Source organism: Symsagittifera roscoffensis, chromosome 9 (genome assembly GCF_963678635.1).
Source record: "Symsagittifera roscoffensis chromosome 9, txSymRosc1.1, whole genome shotgun sequence".
Classification (NCBI taxonomy): domain Eukaryota; kingdom Metazoa; phylum Xenacoelomorpha; order Acoela; family Convolutidae; genus Symsagittifera; species Symsagittifera roscoffensis.
Window position 1 is genome coordinate 17,660,278 of NC_087070.1, and position 25,039 is coordinate 17,685,316.

At 33.5% G+C, this 25,039-nt stretch overlaps 2 protein-coding genes across 2 annotated transcripts in view; one reads left to right on the forward strand and one right to left on the reverse strand.

Annotated features, from left to right (window-relative positions):
• The window catches only part of LOC134853853 (2-oxoglutarate and iron-dependent oxygenase domain-containing protein 2-like), a 606,153-nt gene that overhangs the window by 237,233 nt on the left and 343,881 nt on the right, over positions 1 to 25,039 (reverse strand). The gene's annotated exons all lie outside the window — the stretch shown is intronic.
• Positions 19,382 to 22,642, forward strand: LOC134854581 (uncharacterized). The gene is made up of 2 exons (XM_063870888.1): positions 19,382 to 21,477; positions 22,206 to 22,642. The coding sequence occupies exons 1-2, from the start codon at positions 20,913 to 20,915 to the stop codon at positions 22,559 to 22,561; spliced, it is 921 nt and encodes a 306-aa protein (XP_063726958.1). The 5' UTR covers positions 19,382 to 20,912; the 3' UTR covers positions 22,562 to 22,642.

Genomic DNA, 25,039 nt, shown 5'->3' on the forward strand with positions numbered 1-25,039 from the left:
AGTATTAGTTAGTTGTAGATAAAGGGGGTTAGTATAATTGTAGTAAGCTGTCCAATGAAGTATTGGCATTAAAACGTGCTCATCAACAAAATTTCGTGTTTCATTAGGAATGGTAGAAGTATTTAAGGTATATTGTGGAAATGAGGGTAGGGTTATTTCAAGAAAATTTTTTGTGTTTGTGTGTTCTGGGTGGTTGATATATTCTCTGGCTGTTCCGGGTTTGGTGGGAAATGGGTGATTTGGGAATTTTCGTTTAAAAGTGCGGTAAGCTCGGTTAGTGCTGGTAGGTGTTTTGGTGGATGTGGATGATTGAGCTAAAGACTAAGTGTAAGCTGAAGAGTTGGTGGATTTGATGATGTTACTGTTGATGATAGTTGATGTATCGTAAGAGTGTGGAGGTATGTTAATTGTTGTTGTAGTGTAATAAAATTGTCAAGTTCTTCGGAAATTTGGATGTTATCTGGGGAGTTATTATGTGATCTGTCGGAATTAAATAAAGAATAGGTTGGGGTTACTTGGGAAGCGTAAAAAGGAGTGGAAAGGGATGGGAGCGGATGACTGGTTTGGATGGGTTGAAAGGGGGTTTTGAAAAAACTGAAGAATTGGTCTGGGTATGGGTAGAGGGAGATGGTTCAGAGTCTGCGAATTCGTCGGGAGTTTCTACATCGGAGTTGTTAAATTGTGAGATGGTATGAAAAACTGAAATGTCTGAGTTAGTATCAGAATTCATGCTTGATGGTATATTAATAACTGAAGAATCGGGTGGCGGGAAAGCAAAAAGTGGTACAATTGGGATTTGAGTTTGGAGGTTGGCTGGGGGGAATTTGAGCGATGGAGGGATCCAATTTGTCGGCTCATCGTGGGCTAAAAAATGATTATTTTGAGACTGAAAAGTGGTGGTATGAGGTTGTTCAATAATTTGTTCATATGTATTATCATTTTGTGAATTATGTTTCATTATGTGTTGAATGGGACTTTGTGTTGTATTTGGTCTAAAATTTGGGTTATTTGTGATGGCTAGGTTTCGAAAGTTTCGGGGAACTAACGATAATGGATAGTTTTGTGGTAGTGTTGGTATCTGTGGTGCTGTAGATGTTGTATCTACATTATTATGTTCTTCATCATATGTGTTTGGTCTTGTGGATTGTTTTGTATTATATTCTTTTATTTGTGCATCTAAAAGTATTTTATTGATTGATGATGAGAAAATTCCAAAAAATCCTGCAAAATGTATACGTGCTACACTTGCTTGGCGGTTTACTTGTGTGTGTATAGCGCATGTGTTATAGATTCTTTTTAACAGTGAGAAAAGAAATCCTATAAAGTTAAACATGGCGTATAAGATAGTTAATTTCTCTAAGATGTAATAGGGCCATCCTAGAAAGGCGAGAATTTCGTTTTTTAAGGTTACAAAACTGAAAATATTTATGGGTGAAATATCTTGTGGTCGGTATTTTTTACCGTTTAAATATATGTAATCTTTAATATCTTTAAAATATCCGCTGTATTCTTGTGTATAAATGTCTGCAAATCCTGCGGTTTCGGCAAGTTTTCTTAAATTCTGGTCGATTGATTGTCGTTGTATTGTGTCCATTTGTGTTAGTAATTCTTGAAACTGTTGTGTTCTAATGTGATGTTGTATATCAGATTTGGAATATATTCCAATTGATTGTAAATCAATATTTGGGTTACGAGTGATAGCTCGGATACTTTCTGGTGAAAACTTTTTAAGTGGTTGCATTAATGTAGGGTACGGTGTAAGTAAGTAGTATTTATCTTCGTCAGGGTTTAATTGTACGACATTGTGGCTATTTTCTGATCCACATGGGACTGCGGTGTCCCAAAAATATGTTCGTCTTGAAAGTGTATCGACAAAATGTACTTTATTTTTGTAGAATATGGGGATTCTTTTATAACAACGTTTATCTTCAAAAACATATAATGGTGATACTTTTTTGGTGCAAGTATAAAACCATAAAATGTTTCCTTTGTAATCAAGAAAATTTGATCTATTTCCTGATAATAAATATCCTGCGTAGGGTATTTTTAATACTGCTAATGCGAGTGATTGTAAGATTTGTGTTCTTTCTAATTCGCATAGTTGATGAAGTGTTTCTAATTCAGAAAGTGACATTTCTTGGAAAATTCTACTAATTGTGTAGTCTAATTTCATATCTAAGTGAATATCATAATGTATATTACCAAAGTAGGTGCTATTCATTAGTGATAATTCTTGTAAATGTGTGCTTTTACTATCATATGGTTTTAGCTTTCCACCAGGGTTACCTGTGCTTTTATAAAAGTTCACTGGGACGTATGATGTGCCTTCGTTAATAGGATGAATTGTTGCGTAAGGGTCAAATTTGATTTTTCCAGTGGTCATGTCGAAACCTTTTTCGTATTCGACAAGTATTTCAGAGTATTGTGTTTTATAAAGTGGATTGCTATATTTTCATGCAAATTCTGTTTCGTGATAGATTTGAAAACGTGTCAATTTATTTTCTATATCATGAATGTTTTTGAAATCATTGCTTTGTTTGCGAGACGGGTTCACTTGTTCGTATAGAATTGATTCAATAAAATATTTTTCATAAAATTTTATCATTCGAGCGTGTATTTTTGCTACTTGAAATGTTGTGCATGTATCTTCGGGAAACCAAACAATTGTTGCTTGGGTTCTTGTTGTAGGGTCACAATTAACTTGATCATTTTTGCAAGGCAATCTAATTCCTTGATAGATCATGGTGTTATCAGTTCAATCTCGTGTGAGTTGTATTTTTTCAAGTTGTATTTTCCAATCAAAAAACATTATTTCTTGATATCCTTTATTTTTGTGTCTGCTTTGCAGTTTGAAGGATTATTTATTCCAATGTGTGGTATCCAGTGTTTATCGTGTATATCATAAGTTAATCGTCCATGTGCGCCATTATATGGGTATTTTTCGTCTAATTTAACATGCCCTTGATACCTTTCAAGTTCTGCTTGGTGTACAGAATCGGCAAAGACTTGAAAATTTCCTATTTTTCTGTCTGTGTTTTTATTTCTTGTTAGATTTATTCTGAGTAATTCGCTTTTACAATCGTCGGAGTTTAGATGTAAAAGTCTTTCAATGTTACTCTGGTAAAATGATTCGTGATCAAGTCGGTTTTTATTTCCGTTGGAAACTTGTCAACAATGTACTTTCTTTTCGGAAAATGTTGCTGTAAACTTATATCCTGTGAGTGTTGTTCCTCGGGCTTTTGAATATAATGTTGCTATTACAATTGTAGTTTCTATAGCTTGTGGTTCTGTTTCGCATTGTGATACTTGATTTATTGCATATTTGTGTAGTGTTTTTTGTTCGTTTTCTTCACAATCATAGTGTGTTACTAATAAATCCTGAGGTCCTGTGCGAGGAGATGGATTTGTATTTTGGTCGGAAAATATTAGAAAAAGGATTTGTTGAAATGTTAATATTTTTAGATATACATGTGTATGATAATCCGGAGTATGGGTTATAAAATGTTATGTATCCAATTGTGTTTTTTGTATATCTGTCGTATTTATATATTACTTCAGTTGTTATAAATGGTGGTGATAGCGATTGAGCTGTTATATTTGGTGGACTTAATGGATAGGGGTTAATCAATATTATTAAGTTTGACTGTTATTTCAAACTTAAATTGAAGACTGTTTTGTTGGAGTATTTGAATGTTATGTTGTCGAATATCTTCGTGGATATCTTGTCTATATTGTAATCTATTGAGTGCCCAACTGTGGAGTCGGTGGCTCTCGTGATTTTGTCCGAATAATGGGGGATGTGCTACGAATGTGTTCCAACCTAATCGTAGGGGTATATTCGTTGATTGTTCTCTGTATCGAGCGTCGAGGTTATTAGGGAAATTTAAAAGGAAAAATGTCGGTGAGATTTGACTTAATGACGGTGTTGACGGGAGTGATAATGTTTCTGGTAACGATGATAGCGTTGTATCAGAAGAAATAGCCATTGGTTCATTTACTATATTCGGTTCACCTTGTGTATATGAGTGTGTTGTCCAATATGGTGGTCGTTCGGTGGTGTTGGGGGGTTAAAAGGATTTTCACGGATTTGTTGTGATGTGGGGGTTGAACCTAGGTAGTCGGAGGGTATACTTGAGGTGCTATGTTGTGAAAGGAGTGTGGGAATTTCTGGTAGTGTACTGCTTGAAGTTTCTGAAGTAGTTGGTGTTGGTTATTGGGGTATATCGAAATGAACTCTGGGGGTTTGAAAATTTCTATTTCTTCTTAGATGTATAATTTGCCTTTTTATTTTAACTGTATTTTGATTTTGACTAATATATCTTATTCGATTTAAGTCTTGTGGTAATGTGGGGTACAAATTATATGTTGGTTCACTTAGGGATGCTTGTCGCAGAACTGGTTCTAGTGGTTCGGATAAGCGGGCGTGTCGTTCTTCGAAAGTGTACGGGTTATATTGAAAAGAAATTCGTGTGGATGTTTGGGGGTTTTGGGTAGTTGTAGGTATGATTGGTTTTCTTGGGAAGATGTCGGTGAAGACTGTTTTGGTGGTAGTTGGTTAGCAATTTTGGAAATGTGTTCGATTAATTTGTTTCTTAGTGGGAAGATTTATGTTTATTGTAATATTCTTCGATGAAAAAAATTAAAAGGATTATTGCTAAGGCGAATGTGACTATTGCCTTTTTTACACATTTGCACATTGTCATGATTAGGGATGATAAAATGTGATGAAAACTACGAATAGTAAAAAAATATCTTTTCTACTAAAAATTGTTCGTATCATTTAAATAGACTTTGAATTATCGTACCTGTGAATGTGGTCAATGATTTGGGAAAGTTGGGGATGTATTCCAAATAGGGAGTAGAAAATTTAAAAAATATTGCAAAAATTATTAAAATGATTATTAGGGCTTCAAAAGTTTCAATAAAAAATATTAGCAAAAATTTAAATAGAATGAAAAAAATTTTATGAAAAGGTTTAAGATTATATTTCTTAAGGTATCGACTGTTAAAGAGAGAAGCATTTAAGAAATGATTCGTTCGTCGAATTTTTTTTGAACTTCTGGGGCGAAATTCAAGTGTGGTCGGATTATTTATTGATTTTTTGACAAGTGGTTTGAGTTTTGTGAAAAATTGTTGGAGGCTAATTTTATGGTGCTCTGGAGGTCTTCTTTGCTTTATTTTTATTTGTTGAGTAATCTGAGATATTTTTGAAATATTTGTACTTTAGGCCAAATGAATATGGTCTTTTTTTACTTTAGGCTAATTTGCCATTTTTGGTTGGAGGGTTTTTGAGGTCTAAGATGGGAAAATATTGTTGATCTTTGCGTTATTAGATATGGGAGGGTTGTAATATTATGGTGGTGTTTATTTTAGTTGTCAAGTATTAGAAAGTTGCTTATTTTTGACCTGGAGGTTGTAAAGTTATAGTTATAGATATGCCTGGAGATTAATATCTATCGGCTAGTAGGTTTGTGTTAGTGATATTGAAGGTGACGGATTTGAGTGAATCCTATTGGCTGAATTTGAACTAGAATTGTTGCGTATGTTTCAGCATATTATCTTGAAAATGTGAAAGTTCAAAATGATTTAGAGATGCTCTAATTATTAGCTTTAAAATTAAAGTTGTTTTTGAAATTCAACTTTCTTTAATATTTTAGATTGTGGGATGAATGTTTTATAATTTTTACGTGGTTGATTTCTAAGTCGTGATAATTCTCTGTGTTCTGATTTTTCGATTTGTTCTTGTGGTAAGATTTTTTCCTTCATTTTTCTGTTTTTTCTTTCTTTTTGAGGTAATTTTGCGTCTGGTGTTTTTGTGTTTTGTTTTTAATTTTGTTTATGATGAATGTCGTCATGTACATTTGTTTCTTGTTCTGTATATGTATTGTTTTGAATGACTTTTAAACCTGTAAAAGAATATAATTGGGTTAGTTCGCGTAATGCGTATTCTTTTGGGTAGTAAGGTAATAAATTGTTTCGATGTCGAACAATTTCTTTTTTAATTGAATCTGTGAGTTTGTATGTTACTTCAGTGGGTTTGGCAATTATTTGATATGGTCCTTTTCGAAGTGGTTGTAATTTTTTGGAGATTCCTTTTTGTGTATTAAAATTAGGTATGAAAACAAATGTTCCAATTTTTAAATCTGTGGCTGGCATAAAACGTGAATTAATTTGTCTGTTAATGTTTTGCCTTTGTAACAATTTCTTTGTTACTTTTTGGTAGATTTCATTGTGCTTTTTATCTCTATTTAAAATCCATTCGGTATGTGTGCCGGAGGCTAATTTGAGAATTTGTGGGTGATGAAAATGATCTTCATCAGGTGTGTGTAATGGTAGATTATAGCATATTGAATCTTTATTTGGTTTGCAATGACCTTGTGCATTTTTGTGAGCATTTGCTGTGAACATAATTGGTTTTCTTGGTTTTTGATTAAAAACCATTTGATATGGTGACATTCCTAAAGTTGTCGTTATTTGTGAATTGTGTGATGAGGGAAATAATTTTATATCTGCTGACCATTCTGAGTATCGTTAATCATTTCCATTAATCATACATCTAAGATATTCTTGTAATGAACGGTTCATACCTTCGACTAAACCGTTTGTCCAAGGTGCATGAGATGTACGTGGTTTATGTTTAATGTTGTATAAGTGGCATAGTGTGATAATTTCATTATTAATAAATTCTGTACCGTTGTCTGTAACTAGGATTTCGGGTAATCCGAATTTAGCTATCAAGTGTTCGTAAAGTGTTGTGCAGGCATAATAAGCATTACAATGTGGTACTGGGTTGAGTGCTACATAGTGCGTGAATGCATCGTAATGTAAGAATTTCCTTCAGAGGATGGTGAAATTGGTCCTTTTGTGTCGAATAAAATTCGATGGTTGAAATTTAAATTTTGTCCTTTAAAGTCTTGTTTCTGTGCTATTTGTTTTTGATTTGGATAAGGTTTGTTCAATTGACATATTATACAATCATTGCATAATATTTTTATCCAAATTGGGGCATTTGGAAAATAAAAATTTTGTGTCAAGTTCGAAATTATCTTTTATGATCCTGTGTGTCCTTTTGTATTTTGTGTATGGGAGATGTTAAATGCTATCAGTATCATACTTTAAGGAAGACAGGGAACTTTTGAATCATCTAATTGATATTCTAAAAGATCTGTATTTTCATTGATTGTTGTGTTATTAAATTTTCGGTAATATCGGAGGAGTGTTTTGTTTCCTAAAATTGTGGTATCAGCTTTTGCTGGTTTTGTTTTATATCCATGATTTGAGTTGTCTAATTACTGGGTCAAAATTTTGGTATTGTTTCAAAAGTTGAAGTGTAATTTTTTCTGTTGCTGGGAGAAAAAAATTATCAATTTCTAGTTTTGATAAGGGAATTGTGTCAAGTGGGTCATGGAGGTTAAAAACTTGATTTATTGTGTATTTTGAATTATTTGTTTGTGGTCCTGATAAATTTATTTTATCGGTCAAATTTTCTTTTTCAATTAATGGAAAAAGGTCTTTTTTTTGCCGTTGTTGTTTTATTTTCTTTTGTTGGGTATTATTTTTTATCCATTGTGAGTTTGGAATTGGTTTAAAGGTAGATGTACCTAATAAATCAACTTCATAGTGATTGTTTTGGCAATCTAGGTAGAGTGGAAAATGTTGTAGATTATTTATTTGTGATTGATCAATGTCAGTTTTTACTGCGTATTTGCATTCTAATTGGGGTGATGTTTCATCTTTTGCGAGATAGAATTTAATATTCTTTGGTAATTCAACTGTAGTTTTTCGTGTAAGTAGTTCAGGTGGCGTATTTCTACTTAACGTATCTGGTAATGCAAGGTTTTTTCCTACTGTCCAAACTATATGTAAGTTTGGGAATTTCACTAAAATTAATTAAAATCTATAAACTCTATGATTAGGAATTGATTTTTGGGTGAAAAGAAATATAATTGGTTTATGATCTGAAAATCAAACTGTTTGGTGTTTTGATCCAAGTATCAGCAATTAGTATTCTGTAAGTGTGTAAATTATAGCTGTACATTCTCTCATTAGAGTAGAGAGTCGTAGCTCGGCTTGTGTGAATAATCGTGAATTTGCTGATACAAGATTCATTTTATTTGTTCCACTGTGTGATTGTAGTAATGCTGCGCCGATTCCAAAATTTTAAGCATCGCACATGGCATAGAATGGTTGGTTTGGATCTGGAGTTGTGTTTGAAATTTGTTTTGTCAAAAGTTTTTTAATTTCTTAAAATCGTGTTTGACGTTCAGTGGTCCATTCAAAATTACTTTGTTGTCTGAGGATGTTATAAAAAGGTCTTAAATATAATTGCATTTTGTAAACATATTTACTTAAGAAATTCAACATTCCAAGGATTTCTTGGATTTTCTTTTTATTTGTAGGTGGTTGAAGTTTTTGAATTGCATCAATGCGTGATTTTAAAGGGGTAATAGTGTTTTGTTCTATATTATGTCCTAAAAATTTAACGCGTGTTAAGAAAAAATGTGATTTATTGGGGGCTGCGTTCCGATTTTTGTTCTGAAGTATTTTGTGATATTTTTCTAAAACTGTAAACACTTCGTCTTTAGTTTGTGATTGCATAAAAACATCATCTAAATATGTGATTGCATTTTTCTTGAGTATTAGTGGTCTAAAAATTTTCCTCATGAAAGCTGAAAAAGCTGCTGGTCCTATGGATATTCCATAGAATAATCGATTAAATTCGTATTGTTGATTTCCAATAACCAATTGTGTTAATCGTCGTGATTGTTCATCTAGTGGCATTTGATTGTAAGCACTATTCATATCTGCGGTTGTGAAGTTCTTACCATTTATCTTTGTTAGGATAACTTGTATTGGTTCAATGGGCCAATTACATTTTGATTCGTCAATTAGTGAATTGAGATATCTAGCGTCTAAAACTATTTTTAGTGATTCACCTTTTGCTAGAATGATAACAGAATTGATGAAGGTATTACTTTTTGGTTGTTGTTCCTTATTTACTGGTGATATAATTTCGTATTGTTCTAAAATATCAAGTTATCTATTTACCTTGTCGTGTAAGTGAATCGGTACTTTACTTGCTCTTTGTTTTTTGAAAACTGCGTCAGGTTTTAATGGAAGGTGTAGTGATGAACTAATTTTTCCAACTTCAAATTTTGATGTTGCGTAGACTGTGGAATATTTATCAGTTGTTTAGCTAATTTGTCAAATTTATCTTGCGTTATTTGTGAATGTTGAAAATTAAACATTGTTAAAAATTTTTGTTGTTCTTTCGTGTAATTTGTTATATTAAATGTCGGTTTAAAATATGGTATTTTTGTGAAGTAACAGTATTTCTTTTTTCATTACATATTATATTATTTATGGATAATTCTTCGTCAAGAATTGTCGATTGACAAATATCTAATAGTTGTAATACATTATTTACTCGATATGCTACTTCATTTATAGGTGAAGTTGTAGCATTTGTTTCACAATTTCCTAATAGTCCTAAGGGTAGTGTTATTTGATATGGTGTATTATTATACACGTGTAGTGAAATAATATCGGAATTTGTGTTTTTTAAGTATTTTATGGATGAGATTGTATTTTTGAAAAAGTAATGAATGGGTTTAAATTCAAAATCTGACATGAAAAGTTGTTGTTTGTTTTGACTTTTGTCATACTGATGAACTTGATTTATTGAAAAATTATATATGTTTCCTGATAGTGGTTTCAGGTGTTTCCGTTCTTGATTATAAATGGGGTAAAATTTTGAGAAAAATGGTGGTTGTTTGTTTAATCTTTGAAAGAATGTTAAGGCTGTGTTTTTCGTTTTTGTATATTTATCTTTGATATGGATTTTACTATTTAGGATGTTTATTGTTGGTATATATTTAATTATAAACGGTATGCCAATGATATTGTGCTTAATATCAGTAATATGAAATGTTTGTTTAAATGGCTTGTTCAAAATCTTGTTTTGTTCCATTGTTCTTGTTGGAACAAGGAATAGTTGGATTTCTCCATAATTTACTAATATTGATCCTTGTGCTGTTGCTAATTTACTAGATGTTTCAAGAGGTGTTAATTTCGGATGCAGTGTTTTGATTTCATTCCATGTGGGAAGGTTAATGATATTTGATTCTGCTCCTGAGTCGATTAAAAAATCAATTTCAAGATCTGGTGGTTGAAATTCTTTACTTCTTGGACTCTCTAAGAGAAATGGGATTGTCCAAATTTTTTTCTCTTGGTTGTTCTTTTTGTTTATTTTGATAAATATGTTTTGTGTTTGAGCATTGTACTTCGTCTTTTTATCAGGTTTAATTACAGTGTTAATTTCGTCTACTTCTTGTGTAGTTTGGGTATTATTATTAATGGGGCTAGTGTAATAATTATGAAGAAGTCCCAATTGATTATCGTATATTTGTGAACTAAAGGGTTGTCCATATATGATAGGTTCATAGTCGTTTTCGACTGTTATCATATTTACTGAGATGGTATTATCTGTATCACTTTCAGTATCTGTTGATTCACAATTAATGTGGTTTAATTGTAATTCATTATTTTCTGTGTTATCAAAACCTGGGGGGTCTGAAGTTGTTTCTTCATTTGTTTGCACTTGGTTGATGTGTCTTTGATGATTTGGTGTGTTACTTCTGTATCGATGTTTAGAATCGGGGTAACGGTTATTTTTCCTATGGGGTGACTGGGAATATTTTCTGTATCTATTGTTGTAGCTTGAGTTTCGGTTTTGTGAATTTTCCATAATTGAGGTGTTAAGGTCATCATTAAAATTTCTGTCATTTTTGTGTGTTTATAATCTTGTGTATTGAGTGAATATGCTTTTCGAACTAATGTTTCGATTCGAACTGCTAATTGTTTAATTGTTTCATTTGGTAATCTGCGAATTTCGTTGCATAAAACTCTTTGATGTTGTTTGTTTCTTTCGGAATCAAACATTTTTGAAAATTCTTGTGTGAATCTTTTCCAATATGATTTTATGTCTATAGGTAGTACTGAAAATCATTTTCGGGCTGCGCCATCTAGTGTTGTTTGTATTAACGCTGTGCGTCTATGTATCCAATTTTGATGAAGTGGCGTATTAATTGGTTCGGGTCCTATATTTAAAATTAAATTTGCTGTGACTGCAATTAGGTAATCTTCTACTGAGTATTCAGGGTCTGTTCCTGTGAATACCATTAATAGTTTATTGGATGTTATTGACGATCCTCTCATTAAATATGGATTTATCGTCATTTGGAGTGACTCTGCGGCGTTTGGTATTTGCGAAAAGTTTGTAAGTTGATTTTTTGTTATTTCATGTTGCTGGAGGTAATATGGTAGGGGTATTTCATTTTGCATTTGGGTTGGTTGGTAAGAATGCATAGTCATTGGGTTTTGTGGTTGTATAGGTTGAAAAGATTGTGCGTTAATTGGGTTTTGTATATGCTTTGGTTGTTGATTTTGCATATCTGCTGGATTTTGTGGGTAAATCTTTATATTTTGGGATGGTTGAGATTGTCGCGGTCTTTGTGTGCAATAGTCTTGCGTATATGGTGCAAAAATGTCTGGCTGATGATAATCATCATCATCAGATGATAGGTATTTAAAATTTGTGTTATAAGGTGTTTGTTGTTTATTTTTGTTTTGTTGAAAAAATGGGTAATTTTCACTATGATCCTGTGGAGGGTGTGGATTATCTGGGAAATTTACTGAATTCGTCGATGTATTTAGAAGATTCCAATAATGAGAACATACGTGGTTTAGATTTTGCATATATTTTTTGGGGGGTTGATTTGTTTTTGACTGATTTACATAATTATAGTTGTGTTCTGCAAAATTGTTTCTTGTGAACGTTTTTTGTGCTTTGACGGTTTTGTCATTGGCCTATATGTCTGATAGTCCATATGTGAATATTTTGGAGCAACCGAATGTTTAACGGTCGATTGTAAGGTTACTTGTGGTAGTGATGTATTTGTATTTTTTGATGTTGTGAGGTTTGGACGTATTGGTGAGATACTTTGTTGTGTAGTTGTTACTGTTGTTTGGACTATTTCTTCATTTATGAAGTGTGATGGTCTTTGAATATCTTGTTGTGTAAGATTTCTAGCTTCATTGAGGTTTTCATTATGTATAACCGTTGAATTTAAGCTGTTATTTCGTGTATCGGGTAAAAATGTATTATAATTTAAAGATGTTGCGTCAATCGTTAGTGGTGTTACTTTTATATAATCTTTGTGAAAAGATATTGTACTTATTGCTTGACTTGAGATATCTGCTGGGACTTTTAAAACTGCTGGCTGAGACCATTCAGGGTCCAATACGTAATCTGATTGTTCTGCAATGACAGTGTCGTCATTGGTACTTTGGGGTCTAAAGGTTTTTCTTGCTTGTTCAGTTAAGTCGATATTATGTGTAAAATAATCAATTGTAAACCATGCTAGTAATTTTTGTAAATCATGTTTAGTGTTTTGTGAGACATCATTATGGGTAAAATTTTCACGGATTGCGTTTAAAAATGTTGAAAATGCGGCGATTTTGTTTCTTACTTTTGTATCTTTGGATGTTTGGACTGGTGATGTACTTTGAGCTTCTGTTCTTTCTAATATGAAGAATTTGAATTTTGATATTGTATGCTTTTGATATGTTTTGTGAATGCTTTTGAAAATTCTAAATCAATATCGTCTGTTTGGATAACATATTTACAATGGAGTGTTCGTGGTGTGTTGAATTCTATGGTGTAGATTCCGTTTTGTTGTGTTAGGTTACATATGTCTTTCAAATAAAGTTCTATGATTTGTCTTTCGATTTTTATATCTGGGAATTCTGATTTGCATGGGCTGATTCCTGGTTCAAACAAATTTACGAGTAAATTTGCAAAATCGTGTTTGTCCTCTATCATTGAGTGAATTTATAATAAAGGGAAAAACTGCTTCTTCGTCTGGACTTTCGTCACTTTGAGTGTTGCTCATTTTTTCGTTTGATGACTGTTAATATATAATTATCAATATGTCTAATTGGTTGATTCCAATTGTATAGATGTACTGGTTTGTTTTTATATTTCTTTTTTATTCTATTTTTTCCTTTTTTTGATGAGTTTGAAGTTGTTTCTGAATTGGAAAAATATAACTGATCATGGATTGGGCAATTTTTTTTACTGATTCTTTTATTTTGTATAGTGCGTCTAGACTACATACTTCTGATTCGGAGATTGCATTTCTATATTTTGAAAATCTTTTTCGTTTTAACTGTCTTTGTTTACTTATAATTTTTCTTTTTATTATTTGTCGTTTTGTTCGAATGTATCCAACTGTTTGTGTATGCGTGGCTATTACAAGATCATATTTTTCGTTGTCTATTTCACAATTGTGTAATACGTCTGTTTGTTTATTTCCTAAATTTTTCAGTGACATAAGGTTTAGGATGAAGGATGCAAGAAGTTATTAGTGATTTTAATTTTCCTAGACTGTTAGTCCTTACGATTTTTTGATTAGCTTAACCTGAATCGTTTTGTTCAGGGTTGGAGAGAAAAGTATATTGATTCCGGAAAATGATTTTTATTTTCTCGTGGCTAGTCTAAGTTAAGGTGTTAACTTACTTAATCTTACTTAGGGGTAGTGATTGTGTTCAAGGGTTGGAGAATAGTAAATCGATCCACAAGGTTCAGGTATAATTAGAACGCAAGTAGTTCGTTAGATACTATTTTAAACTTACTAAGTTTAAGATTTATCCTGGGTAAGATAAGAGGAGGGTTCAATTGAAGGATGAATAACCGAAGTTCTTCACTGTTTAGCTTAATTTGAATGGTTAGTGTGATTAAAAATTTCAATTAGTCCTGGGTCTTTTGAAAAGGTTGGGTAGTGAATCGACGTTTGAGGTCGTTAGACACTTGATAAGTGGGTGGGGGAGAACAAAATTGTTCTTTTTGATCCAAGGATAAGCCTTGATGATCAGAATTTAAAATTTATTAGATAGAAAATTGATTTAGATCCAAGGAAATTCTTGATGATCTGGTTTAAGATTAAATAAAATTAAGTTTGCATTAATTTAAATTTATTTTGGTAAAAGGTTGTAGTTTTTGATGATATTAGTTGATATAGGATTGCTGTTATGTTTAGGTGATGAAGCTGGAACAACATGATGATTTATATATACTAACAATTTATTGTCATGCTACTAATTTTTATTTTTGTTTTCAATAAATATTTTTTCTAATATGTTTTATATATTACTGCAGAATTGGAGGGAACGATTTGAGATCTTTTTATCAATCGTTATTGTACAATAGTAGTTTTATCTAGCGCCTGAAATAATCATTGAAGATTTCCTTCAAGGATTTTATATTTGCAAATGAAAATCTAAATTCATTGCTAGTAAGATCCTAAATATAAAAGATTGTGTTGGCTTTTGCCGTACGACAATGAAAATAAAAGGTAACTTTTTATGTAGTCGTATGTCGTCTCTTGTCCGAGGTCTTTTTCCAATAGCGATTAGAATAGCGGCTCTGATCTATTGAGTCGTAGAGACATTTCAATTAAATTATTGTCGTGTAACAATTTGAAAATGTTTTGTCTATTTTCTAATCTATTTTTGGTTAATTCTAAATTATTAAGGTCTTATTTGAGACTTATGGTCGCACCAGATGAGTTAAGTCCTAGAGGTTAACTCATAGAGTAATTTCGGATAGGGTACACCGTCTGCTCGTCACGCTATCTTATTTTCGGCCGGATAGATTCGTGCAACTTCTTAGTCTAATACCGATCCTAATCTTACTCTTATATCTACTAGTCTCAGGGTGTTTAACTAGTCTCTGCTAGGCTCAATAGATCTAGAGTATACTGGCTTATTTCGACTGCTGAAGTTCTCTTGGAGAGGTAACTAATTTCTAAGTTAAATTCAAATCTCTCTGGTGCTGAAATTACAAGTAATTTCAGCACTTACAAATAAGTGGGTTGTTAGTTAGATGGAATATGATTGGTTAATATTAAATCTTTTATAGTGATAAAATATCTAATTTATCCAATATTAAAATGTAGTTTAGATCAGGTTCCACTTTGTAGAAAAAGTAGCGCTTCTTTTCAAAACCCTTGACCAAGATTAACATAAGTGTTTTCTAGTAAAAAGTCACCAGTGCGAGGGAAACAATAAACGCATAAAAAGCATAAAAATTGTAGCGAGACGTGTTAAATGTTCGTGTGTGCAATAGCAAGCCTAATCAGTTTCAAGTTTTTTTATGAAAAAAACTTTCCCGCTAAGTTTTATTTTTATTGAAAAGTTTTATAGACAAAATATTAAAGTTTTATACAAATCTGAATCAAATAAAACCGAATCAAGCAATTTTTTTTCAATTTCACACTATTTTATACGTAAAAAAGAATCTAGATTTAATTTGCATTTAACTCAAACGTTTTTTGCAAACAAAAACTCTACAAAATTTATTAGTAACTGAGATTGAAAAGCGACAACAAATTTGAAAACTTATTGTAAAATAGAGAGCATGAAAAGGATCTCAACCCTGAGCTGCCTCAACTCAATTTTCTTACAAACTGAACTGAATCTCATGACGTTGAATCTGATCCAGGGTTGGCAAGAAAGTGTTTTTTTTAGAAAAAAAACGTTTAAAACGTTTAAAACAAAAAAAACGTTTAAAACACTGTTTTTTTCAAAACGTGTTTTTTTTCTATATTCTCGTGAGAAAAAAAAATGCACAAAAATAATTCAATTATCTTTGAGTAATCTCATGCAGAAAGCAAGTTTCCCAACTTTCTCTGGTCCCAATTTGTTCCTCAGATCAGAATGAATGAAGCCCATCGTACTAAATGCGCGTTCGAGGCCCGCGGAGCTGGGAATAAGGGCAATCAATTTCAGTGCCAAGTCCAACAATTCTTTCGCAAAATTCCCAATTAAGGCCTGCAGGCATGTGTGAAGTTAATCCATTTCAAACCTAAACTTGAAAAAAAACACAAAAAAAAACACGTGAAAAAAAACGCCTGTTTAAAACAATGTTTAAAACATGTTTTAAACACCAGTTGTTTTTTTTCTGCCAACCCTGATCTGATCAAGTCAGACTGGAAAACGAATTCAAGCAGCACAGGCATTTCAAATGCATTCCTTTTTCTTTGTAAAATAAGAGTTTCAATAATGTCAACAAATAATTTGTTTCATATTTCAACTGTTTGTTTTTGCTTCATTTTTTCTTTACCTTGTCAGAAAAATAAAATTTACTCTTCAATTTTAACTCCGAAGATTAGTTTTATGTAATTCAAAATTTGATAATCAATGTTGATATTTGAAAAATGAAATAATACCTCTATTTTGGCCGTTGAGTACAAAAGAACTCATGAAAACACGTAGCTTTGATATACGCAAAAATTCTTCGAGTCCTTTACAATCCTCAAAAAAACTGCTCGTATTCATTGACAATTGTTTCGATGAAAAATATAGACGAATAAATCATCTGATTTCAACGAAGTTAGCAGACTGTTGCAAATGAATTGTTGGTAAGAATAGGCTTTTTTCAACGCCTACAGTTTTTTTGAAATTTTCAGGGGTGTTTTTTTGGGGAGGGGGATTTATTTTAAGAATTAAACAGCTACCACAGTCAAACTTGGTGTTTTCAGATTCATAATCCAATGCGTTTAAATAATGATCATTGTAGAATATAAATACTCCCTAATCGATCATCCCATTAGGTTTTTTCATAATCTAGACAATGCTAGTTAGCGCAAAACATAGGTGGAGAACTTACTTATACGTTTAATTAAACAACGATATCAACTTGTTGTTCTGACTTTAAAAGAAAATGACGGATTATTTGTGCTATTTTTTCAGACACGTTTCAACTTTTTAGTTACTCACGTTTGATTGATTTTACACCAATGAATTTTTTTTATGTGGCTTTGAAAGTTGTCAATTTGGGATGGTTAACGCGCGATATACTTTGTGGTATTAAGGCGCAAGCGGCGATTTAATCCGACTCAGAAGTTGTTCCAAGTTCAATTGAACCAATTGTGTTGGTCTTGTTAAGATGTTACTGGACGTAATGTGCGCCACTTTGCATTTGTCATAGCGTCTGTGGTAGAAATGTTCAAGAAAACTGAAAAGAAAAATTAGGAAGTTTCATGTTTTTTTTTGAAAATTCCTTCGAATGTTCAAAAGCTATGCCTTAGACGTTAAAGGGAAGTCGGGGCATTCAGGGCGTCGTCTTGGTACAAAAATCTTGTTTAAAAAATTTATAGACTTTCTCTTTCATGAAGCAGCAACCATGAGCATATCTAGAAACTATGGCTCAATCGTTAAATAATAATTTTTGCTCCAATTTTCGTGGAAAGTAGCAGAAAATGTATGCTTGGGGAAGGTGTTTTTATTAGAGAAAGGGGCTGGGAAAAGGCCAATTTGGCTGTCTTCTGGGTTAATTTATGCGCGTTAACAAAAGATTTTACATGATATGATGCTGGCAACGTAAAGTGAGTCTTTATGCGTGGCTAATCGTTGAGCCGTAAAAGTTGTTTCAAAATGTAAATAAGCAAGCTTTGTTATCATATTATTTCCTTAATCCCCCTAAAATTAACTTTTTTAAATTTGATATTGGCTTTCCAAATTTACGCTATTGCGCTTGCGATTAGCAAGCGTTATCAAATCGGAATATAGGCTTTTTCGGGTCAACAACTTGTTCAACAGAATCAATTCGTATCTTGGTCCATATTGCAGACAATGTTTTTATTCTTGCGATAAGCACGCGCAAGACATTTCTATTCTTGCGATAAGCACGCGTTTTGCGATCAGGTACTAGGTTTTTTTCCCGTAAACAACTTTGTTCGCAGGACTCTTCTAGACTTTTCTTCTTTAGTGGTACCTCGTTTAATGATGAATTCGAATTACTTTGCGTTCCCGGTCCACAGATCCTGAAGGTAACGAATACATCTAGGACGGCAAGGTCCTGAGTTTGTATCTGAGGCGGACCTGTTTTTTTTTCGAACGGGGAAATATTTCTATTTAATATTCTAATGGAAATATTCTATTCTAATCAAAAAAATTTCGGCTTATTATTTGTCTGCTTATGTTTTGTCGGCTTAGTTGTCACATTTTCAATTTTTTAGCTGTATGTAGGTTTACTTTTACTTGCTTCTTGTGTCTTCATTTCTTCTCAATTTGTATTTCTACTAGCCTTGACAACGTATAAATACATTTTTTTAAACTTTTTTTTTGCTTAAAAAATGTTTCGGCTTGAATGATTTTGGCTTTATCAGGTTACTAACCCCAATTTGGGTCGTTTGAGGGAAGCATAATTTGCATGCCTTCCTCCAGATTGCACAAAACGGTAGAAATTTCAGAATAGAATTTATAGTTGAAAGTTTTTCATGACAACAATTATTTTCGCTCATTGATTGTTTTTGAATTTTCATTAAACGCTATCGAATTTGTTTCCGGACATGTTTCCCGCAAATAAAACATCATTCAAGGCAAAATTTGGAAGTTATTTAGTTGTGATTTCTTCAAATTTTTTTCCGTCTCTTTGGACTTAGTGGCTCTTCTTTCATTTCCTGTCTGCTAGCTTGCAATGCTATTTTTGTGGTATCGCTTCTTCTCTGTGTCTTCAATATGAACCTTAATATCTTTTAGGCTCCCTTCCAATTGCTCTAGGGGGTAACACCGTCGCCTCTGCATCCTAAGTTCTGGGGTTCACGTCTCGGTCGGACCTTGTTTTTTCATTTTGGATGCAATTGAAAAAAAAATTCGATTAAAATTGAATTGTCCGACTCATTTGTCTGCTCAAATTTTGTAGGCTAAGTTGCCACAATACGGATTTTGGTTGAAGTGCAATTTTGTTGTTCATTCTAGGGGAGAACTTTTAGTTTTAATTCTTCTTATGCTGTAAGCAACTTTCATTGTAGTTGCAAAGGCAAGTGATATTCATTGTATTTTCAGGTGGGACTTAAAGCTTAAAGTTTTTGTTTTATAATCATATGCATTCCGTATTAAATTGTGTCTGCTCAAAGATTGTAGATTTTGTTGACTCTTTGTTTGTTTTGTTCTGTTGCTAATTTATCATTCGAACTTCTGGGAGTTTGGCCTGGAATGAATTTCTATCGAGACATTGAGAAATATTTAAAATTTTGGTAGACTAATTTTTTCATGGCTTTTAAAAATTTTTCGACGTGTTATGTTATTAATGTTTTTTTTTCGTTGCATCGCTTGTTAACGCTTTGCCCTGATATACTAGCTGTGTTGGTTTTATTCAGACCGATTCATTACGAGGCCAAACTGTGCACTGGGTAGGAGCACAATTTTGTGTCTGTATGTTCCTGGATTCCAGAGCCAAGTCTTTAAACATATTAAAATTTTATCGGAACGATCAAAGAAAATTAAAGAACAAAAGAAGAATTAAGGGAGCGTCCTTGTTGCGGAATCCGCTTACAATGCACAAAATGCACAGTTTGGCCTCGTAATGTTTCGAATTGTTTTTAAAAGTTTTGACGTAAAATTTTGAAAATCACCCATATGACGAATTTGGGATAATTAACGCGCAATATGTTGAAATGAGGCAAACAATTTAGTCTGGTTAATAAGCTACTAGAATCGAAATATATCATCTTCTACTTGATATAGCTTTTGGGGGGATAAATGGAAAAAGTTGCGAATAATTTTATTTTATTTTACTGAGCATTTCATCTGTTTGCCTAACGAAAGTCTTCTCATCAGCCTGTCAGAACATTACGGTATCGGGCTCTTACGAGCAATTTTGTAGTTTTTGTGTTCGAACGACGATAAGGTGTTTTTTATGGGGTTACAATATTGTAATTCAAACCCGTTTTTTTGCTGGCGTGAAGTTGAGCTCGATGAAATAGTTATTTAGGTAAAATGGTTAGTTAATTGTTGTGAAATTTGTTTTTATCTTTAACTGTTTGTTATCCTATCAGCAAAGTCTGAAGTAAATTATTAGATAAGAAATTTTGAGAGAAAAGCGTGAAAAATGTTTAATTTCATCTGTTCAAAATTGAAGTTGCAACTATTTTGTCCGATGACTGTTTGTGTTTCTCCTCAGAAGGTTCCTAAAAAAATGGCTTTTGTTGCGCTTTGTTGTTCACGCTGCTATTCTTTGCAAACAATCTTGTTTGAAATCATAATTTTTTGGTGAAAATTTGAAAAATATTGGGAGCCACTCACGAGAGAAAAGGCTAACATATGGGCTGTTACTCTTTTTCAGGGAGAACCGCCCTTTTTATCCTGACCTTTATGCAATTTTGGATATTTTTTGGGATGGAAATGTTGCGCTTGATGCAACCCTTGATGCGCTTGATGCAACCTCTTTTTCAGGGAGAACCGCCCTTTTTATCCTGACCTTTATGCAATTTTGGATATTTTTTGGGATGGAAATGTTGCGCTTGATGCAACCCTGCGGCAAATATTTAGCGATGCTACTCCATCTTAGCGGTCGAATTTAAAATGGTCGATATATAGATTCAATTAGTTTCTGGACCATTCTTAATGGGGAAAGGGAGCAAGTAAAAGAAAATAAGTAATCAGAGCGCATTCCAACATATTTTCTAAACATTTCTCAGATCCCGAGAAAATTTGAGGAAAATTAACATGCGGATGATCAGTTTTGGCAAAGTAAAATTTCTCTAGAGGTTCAAAATGGAACTCCAGTAGCAGTTTTGGTCCAGCTATAAAAAAGTGATAATAGTTTTTTAAACGTATTTGAAAATCTTACATCTGCCCTTGTATTGCATACATGCCTATCTATTGTCCGATTAGACTAGTCTTATTCAAGAAATCAGTTATGCTCTATCAGATATTTCTTTTCTCAAAGTAATTGGAACTAGCTCCTCTTTTTCAGGCCACTCTACGTGCCCCAAATTCCATCACGCTTTAATCTGACTCAGAGGGGGGACAAATCACGACCAGAAGACAATAATGGGGGAGGGGGGATGAACTCCCTTCCAACTTCACTCTTATCTCGTTCACACCATTCCCTTTCGGCTCACCATTCTCGCAACTCAATAGCCGAGAGGAACCGGCTCACTGCCAATAACCCAAACACGAGCGACGACTCTGAGTTGGGGACCAATCAGAATCAAGCTGCGAACAATCGGTTCAGTCGACATGCTTTTGACAAGAATTCTTCCGACCAGCCAGCGAAAGACTCTTTACGCCATAGAAGCATCCCAGAAATAGACTCCAATAGTAATTTACTGAAGGTTCCGAATTACATGTTGCCGAAACCTCGAAATTCGGATCTGAATGCCCCGAAAACAATCCCGATTATATCAGCCGACAGTAATCTAATCAAACATACTGCAGCGTCTAAGAGCAAGTCGTCTCTGGTAGACATCGACCAATCAGGATCAGGCTTGGGCGAAGCTTGGGGTAAAATGAAAATGACCCCGGGCCAATCATTACAACCTAACGTCCCCCCTCCGCCGCCGCACGCCATTGCGCGGGAAAAACCGACAACAATCCCGCCCAAATTAACCCCTCACAGTGAAACTACAAGTAAGTACAACGCTCCTGGTAGATTAAATACAATCGCAGTTACAGATTTCACATCTCTGCGAAGACGACATCAACAACTCATGAGTCCTAAGAAGCAAACGTTGGTTTTTGGACTTCCGGGGTCCAAGTTACGGGATCCTACTAAGAGCTACAGCGTCATTGAAGGAAGTTTAGTGAGAAGTAACCAATCTTTGTTTATTGGGAATGAGTACTCTGCAACTATAAGTAGAAATCACGCCCCTTATCACCATAGCACCCAGAATAATGACTTCAGTTTACTCCAAAGGTTGGCAGAGGCGCCGAGAATCTCCACCAAGAAGACTCTGCCTGTTAAAATTATGTATCCCAAGTACAGGGTACCAAATAAAAACGTATTTGCTATTGACGAAAAGCCGGTTTATTTTCTGGCTCCTGTAAAATCTACGATGCCGTTTGATTGACAAAACTTAACTGTGTAAATAGTCCAAACAGACTTCTTTCGTTATCTTGCCTGATTTTGTAAAGCTTTATATACGGTTTGTTTCCGCGTGTCTTTTACGATAGAATTTAAGGTTTTTAGTTGAAAACTGATTTCATAAAAAGCTTTATATTTTGAAGAGGGACAACTTATGTTATGCTCAATTCTAACTAATTCTGTTAACATGTGCGTGGGCTTGGATCCTAACAAAGAATTCGGTCGTAGATTTATTTAATACTTTCTTCTTTTTCCAAAAAGTCTCTTCGTTTAGGGTCAAAGAAACTACCTGCTTCTCAGCTTTACCCTTCTGTCATTCCGCTCTGTTGGACTAACCCGGAAAATCATAACACAACTAACTATCATAATACAGTTGCTACTTCAGTCTCTATTTTGACCCATGTGATTGGTCCAGAATTAGCCAATCAGCAGACAGAACGGCGACGCATAGTGCTTAACTACGGTAATGCCCTTCATTGCTCCACGAAAATGCCCTCAATACGGACTACAATTTTGCAGAGGGAAAAATACCGGGCCGAAGTAGAAGGCAACAGGTCGAAAACACGGAAAAAGGGCTGGAAAAAGTCAGAAAACCCGTTCGAAGTTCAATGTTACAACCAGAATCTGTAACGAGAATGTCCAAACTAATTAAATTGTTTTACTGTTTGTATCCAAATTAGCTATTTGCCTGCCAGTAGCTTTATTTATTTTGCTGCCATAAGTTTATCAGCTTTACAAATAAAAAGCTAAAAATCAATTTTTGATATGGAGTTTTTTTAAAAGTTTACTTTTTGATAACACTGATGAAGGTTTTTATGTATTGCAAGGACTCTTTTACCGTTTTTCGTCACCCAGAACAAAAAAATGCATTGATGCAGAAGCTAATTTATGAAAAGCTTACTTACTTTTCAGATAAATCTCAAAAAAAATATTGGTTTTAATTAAGGAACATTGCTTTTTACCTTCGCCTCCGCTTATCAACAAAACTGGCTCCCGTTTGTGATCTATTGAGTTAGCAAAAACTTATATTTGAAGACCAAATGTCTTAGGCGTTGAAGAAAAATTGTTCCTTCCAAATTTAGTTTCAATCGTGAAATACGACGATTATTTTCAGAAAGGGAAAATAACATGTGGGGAAGTGATCAACGATACAAAACCAGAAAAAAATTTTTTTCCGGGAAATCAAGTTGGTCAATGAACTCTGAATAAAAATTGAATTCTATTAAATATTTTTCATGATATTACATCAATTTGTAAACCAGACTTGAGCCAACAATCTCAAAGGCAGACAGACTGAACTTTTGAGTTAAGTCCTAGAGGTTAACTCATAGAGTAATTTCGGATAGGGTACACGTCTGCTCGTCACGCTATCTTATTTTCGGCCGGATAGATTCGTGCAACTTAGTCTAATACCGATCCTAATCTTACTCTTATATCTACTAGTCTCAGGGTGTTTAACTAGTCTCTGCTAGGCTCAATAGATCTAGAGTATACTGGCTTTTTTCGACTGCTGAAGTTCTCTTGAAGAGGTAACTAATTTCTAAGTTAAATTCAAATCTCTCTGGTGCTGAAATTACAAGTAAATTCAGCACTTACAATTAAGTGGGTTGTTAGTTAGATGGAATATGATTGGTTAATATTAAATATTTTATAGTGATAAAATATCTAATTTATCCAATAATAAAATGTAGTTTAGATCAGGTTCCACCCATCCGGGGTTTACAGAGTTTTTAGATTTATCTTTCTTTCTGTAATTGAAGGATGGATGATGAAAGTTGGTATTTGGCGAACATCTTTTTCTTATCCGGTTGCTCTTGAAGAAGAACGTTCCAGGACGCTGGAATCAGGGATAGGAAGTTGTTATTATGTCATTCGACAACGACTGTGATCCCCAATGAAATCAATCTGATTTCAAAATGGTTTGCTATGTCAGATTTTTCTGTATTAGTAGAGAACTGTTTTGAGTGCAGCCTCGTCTGGGAATGGCGTGAGGATCGTGTTTGGAAGGGATGCCTTGGAACTCGGATCTGCACGTATACTTGAACATCGAGGTGGTCATTGGTCTAGTTCGATGAAGTCCTTTTCTCCGAAGTCAAGTCGTACAATAATCCTTTGAGTCGTGATTGTGGACGGCATGTCGGTTGTGTTAAGCCATTCTTTTGTTCGAGTGTGATGAGATCGTCTAGTCTTTGGATGTTTGTCTTTGTTGTTGTGTATGATCTATATACTGCATATTATGATTTAAATTTTATAAATTTCTGTTAATCTGGTTTTTAGTCATGATCTTAGTTAGTTGTTTTCACAAAAGCGTTTTAATTTAGTTCAGTTATTTTGAAGAGTTACTCACCCTTGAGTACCTCTTATTAAAAATTGAAGTGTGGTCACAAAGCGTGGGTGTAGCGCGGTGGGTTAGGCCGGCTATAAGCATGCTCAAGACGTCCTTCTCTGTTGGGTTAGGCCAGGAGTGGGAGTATGATTGCATGCTGTTTCTTTGAGAGGTCCTGTTATGTGATAACGTTTTATGAAGTTTAAAATTATAAATTTTTATCGTATCTAATTTTACTTCTTCTTGGGGAAATAATTTATAAATAAAAATATTATATTGGGTATGAATTTAACTACATTATTTAGTGCGAAAGATTTAGGAGTTTTATTTATAAATTAACAAATTTGTATTTTTATTTGTCTTTTTTCTGTTTTGTAGATGATTGTGGTGTGAAGACTAAAAGAATAAATTAAACATTGATAGAAAATGGTTAGTACAATTTTGAATTTATTAGTTAAAATTATTTTAATTCATATTTACCTTTTTCATCTGGGAAAAAGCCATGTGGGAAGATGTCGTGAATCAAGTCTGATGTTGTTAGTAACTTGGCTAGTATGCGTATGACGTTTTTTAGTTTGTAGCAGTGGCCAAAGCATTTGAAGTGCTTTGATCATATTTAGTTCTTCTGTGCCTACTGCGAATTCATGAGGTGTGTTTTGCATTAGGTTGTAAATTTTATGGTTATTTTTAGTATTATGAATAAACTCTAGTATGGGTATTTCAATGGGTTGTATGAATTCGTGCGGGATAATGAAGGGTCTTGATTCTTCATCATTGAAGGT

Bases quoted from the DNA above. Each gene is read 5' to 3' on its own strand.
- LOC134854581 (XM_063870888.1), top strand. From the start codon at position 20,913: ATGAACTCCCTTCCAACTTCACTCTTATCTCGTTCACACCATTCCCTT. The intron at 21,478-22,205 runs GTAAGTACAACG...CTCTTCGTTTAG, and splicing joins CCCTCACAGTGAAACTACAA to GGTCAAAGAAACTACCTGCT.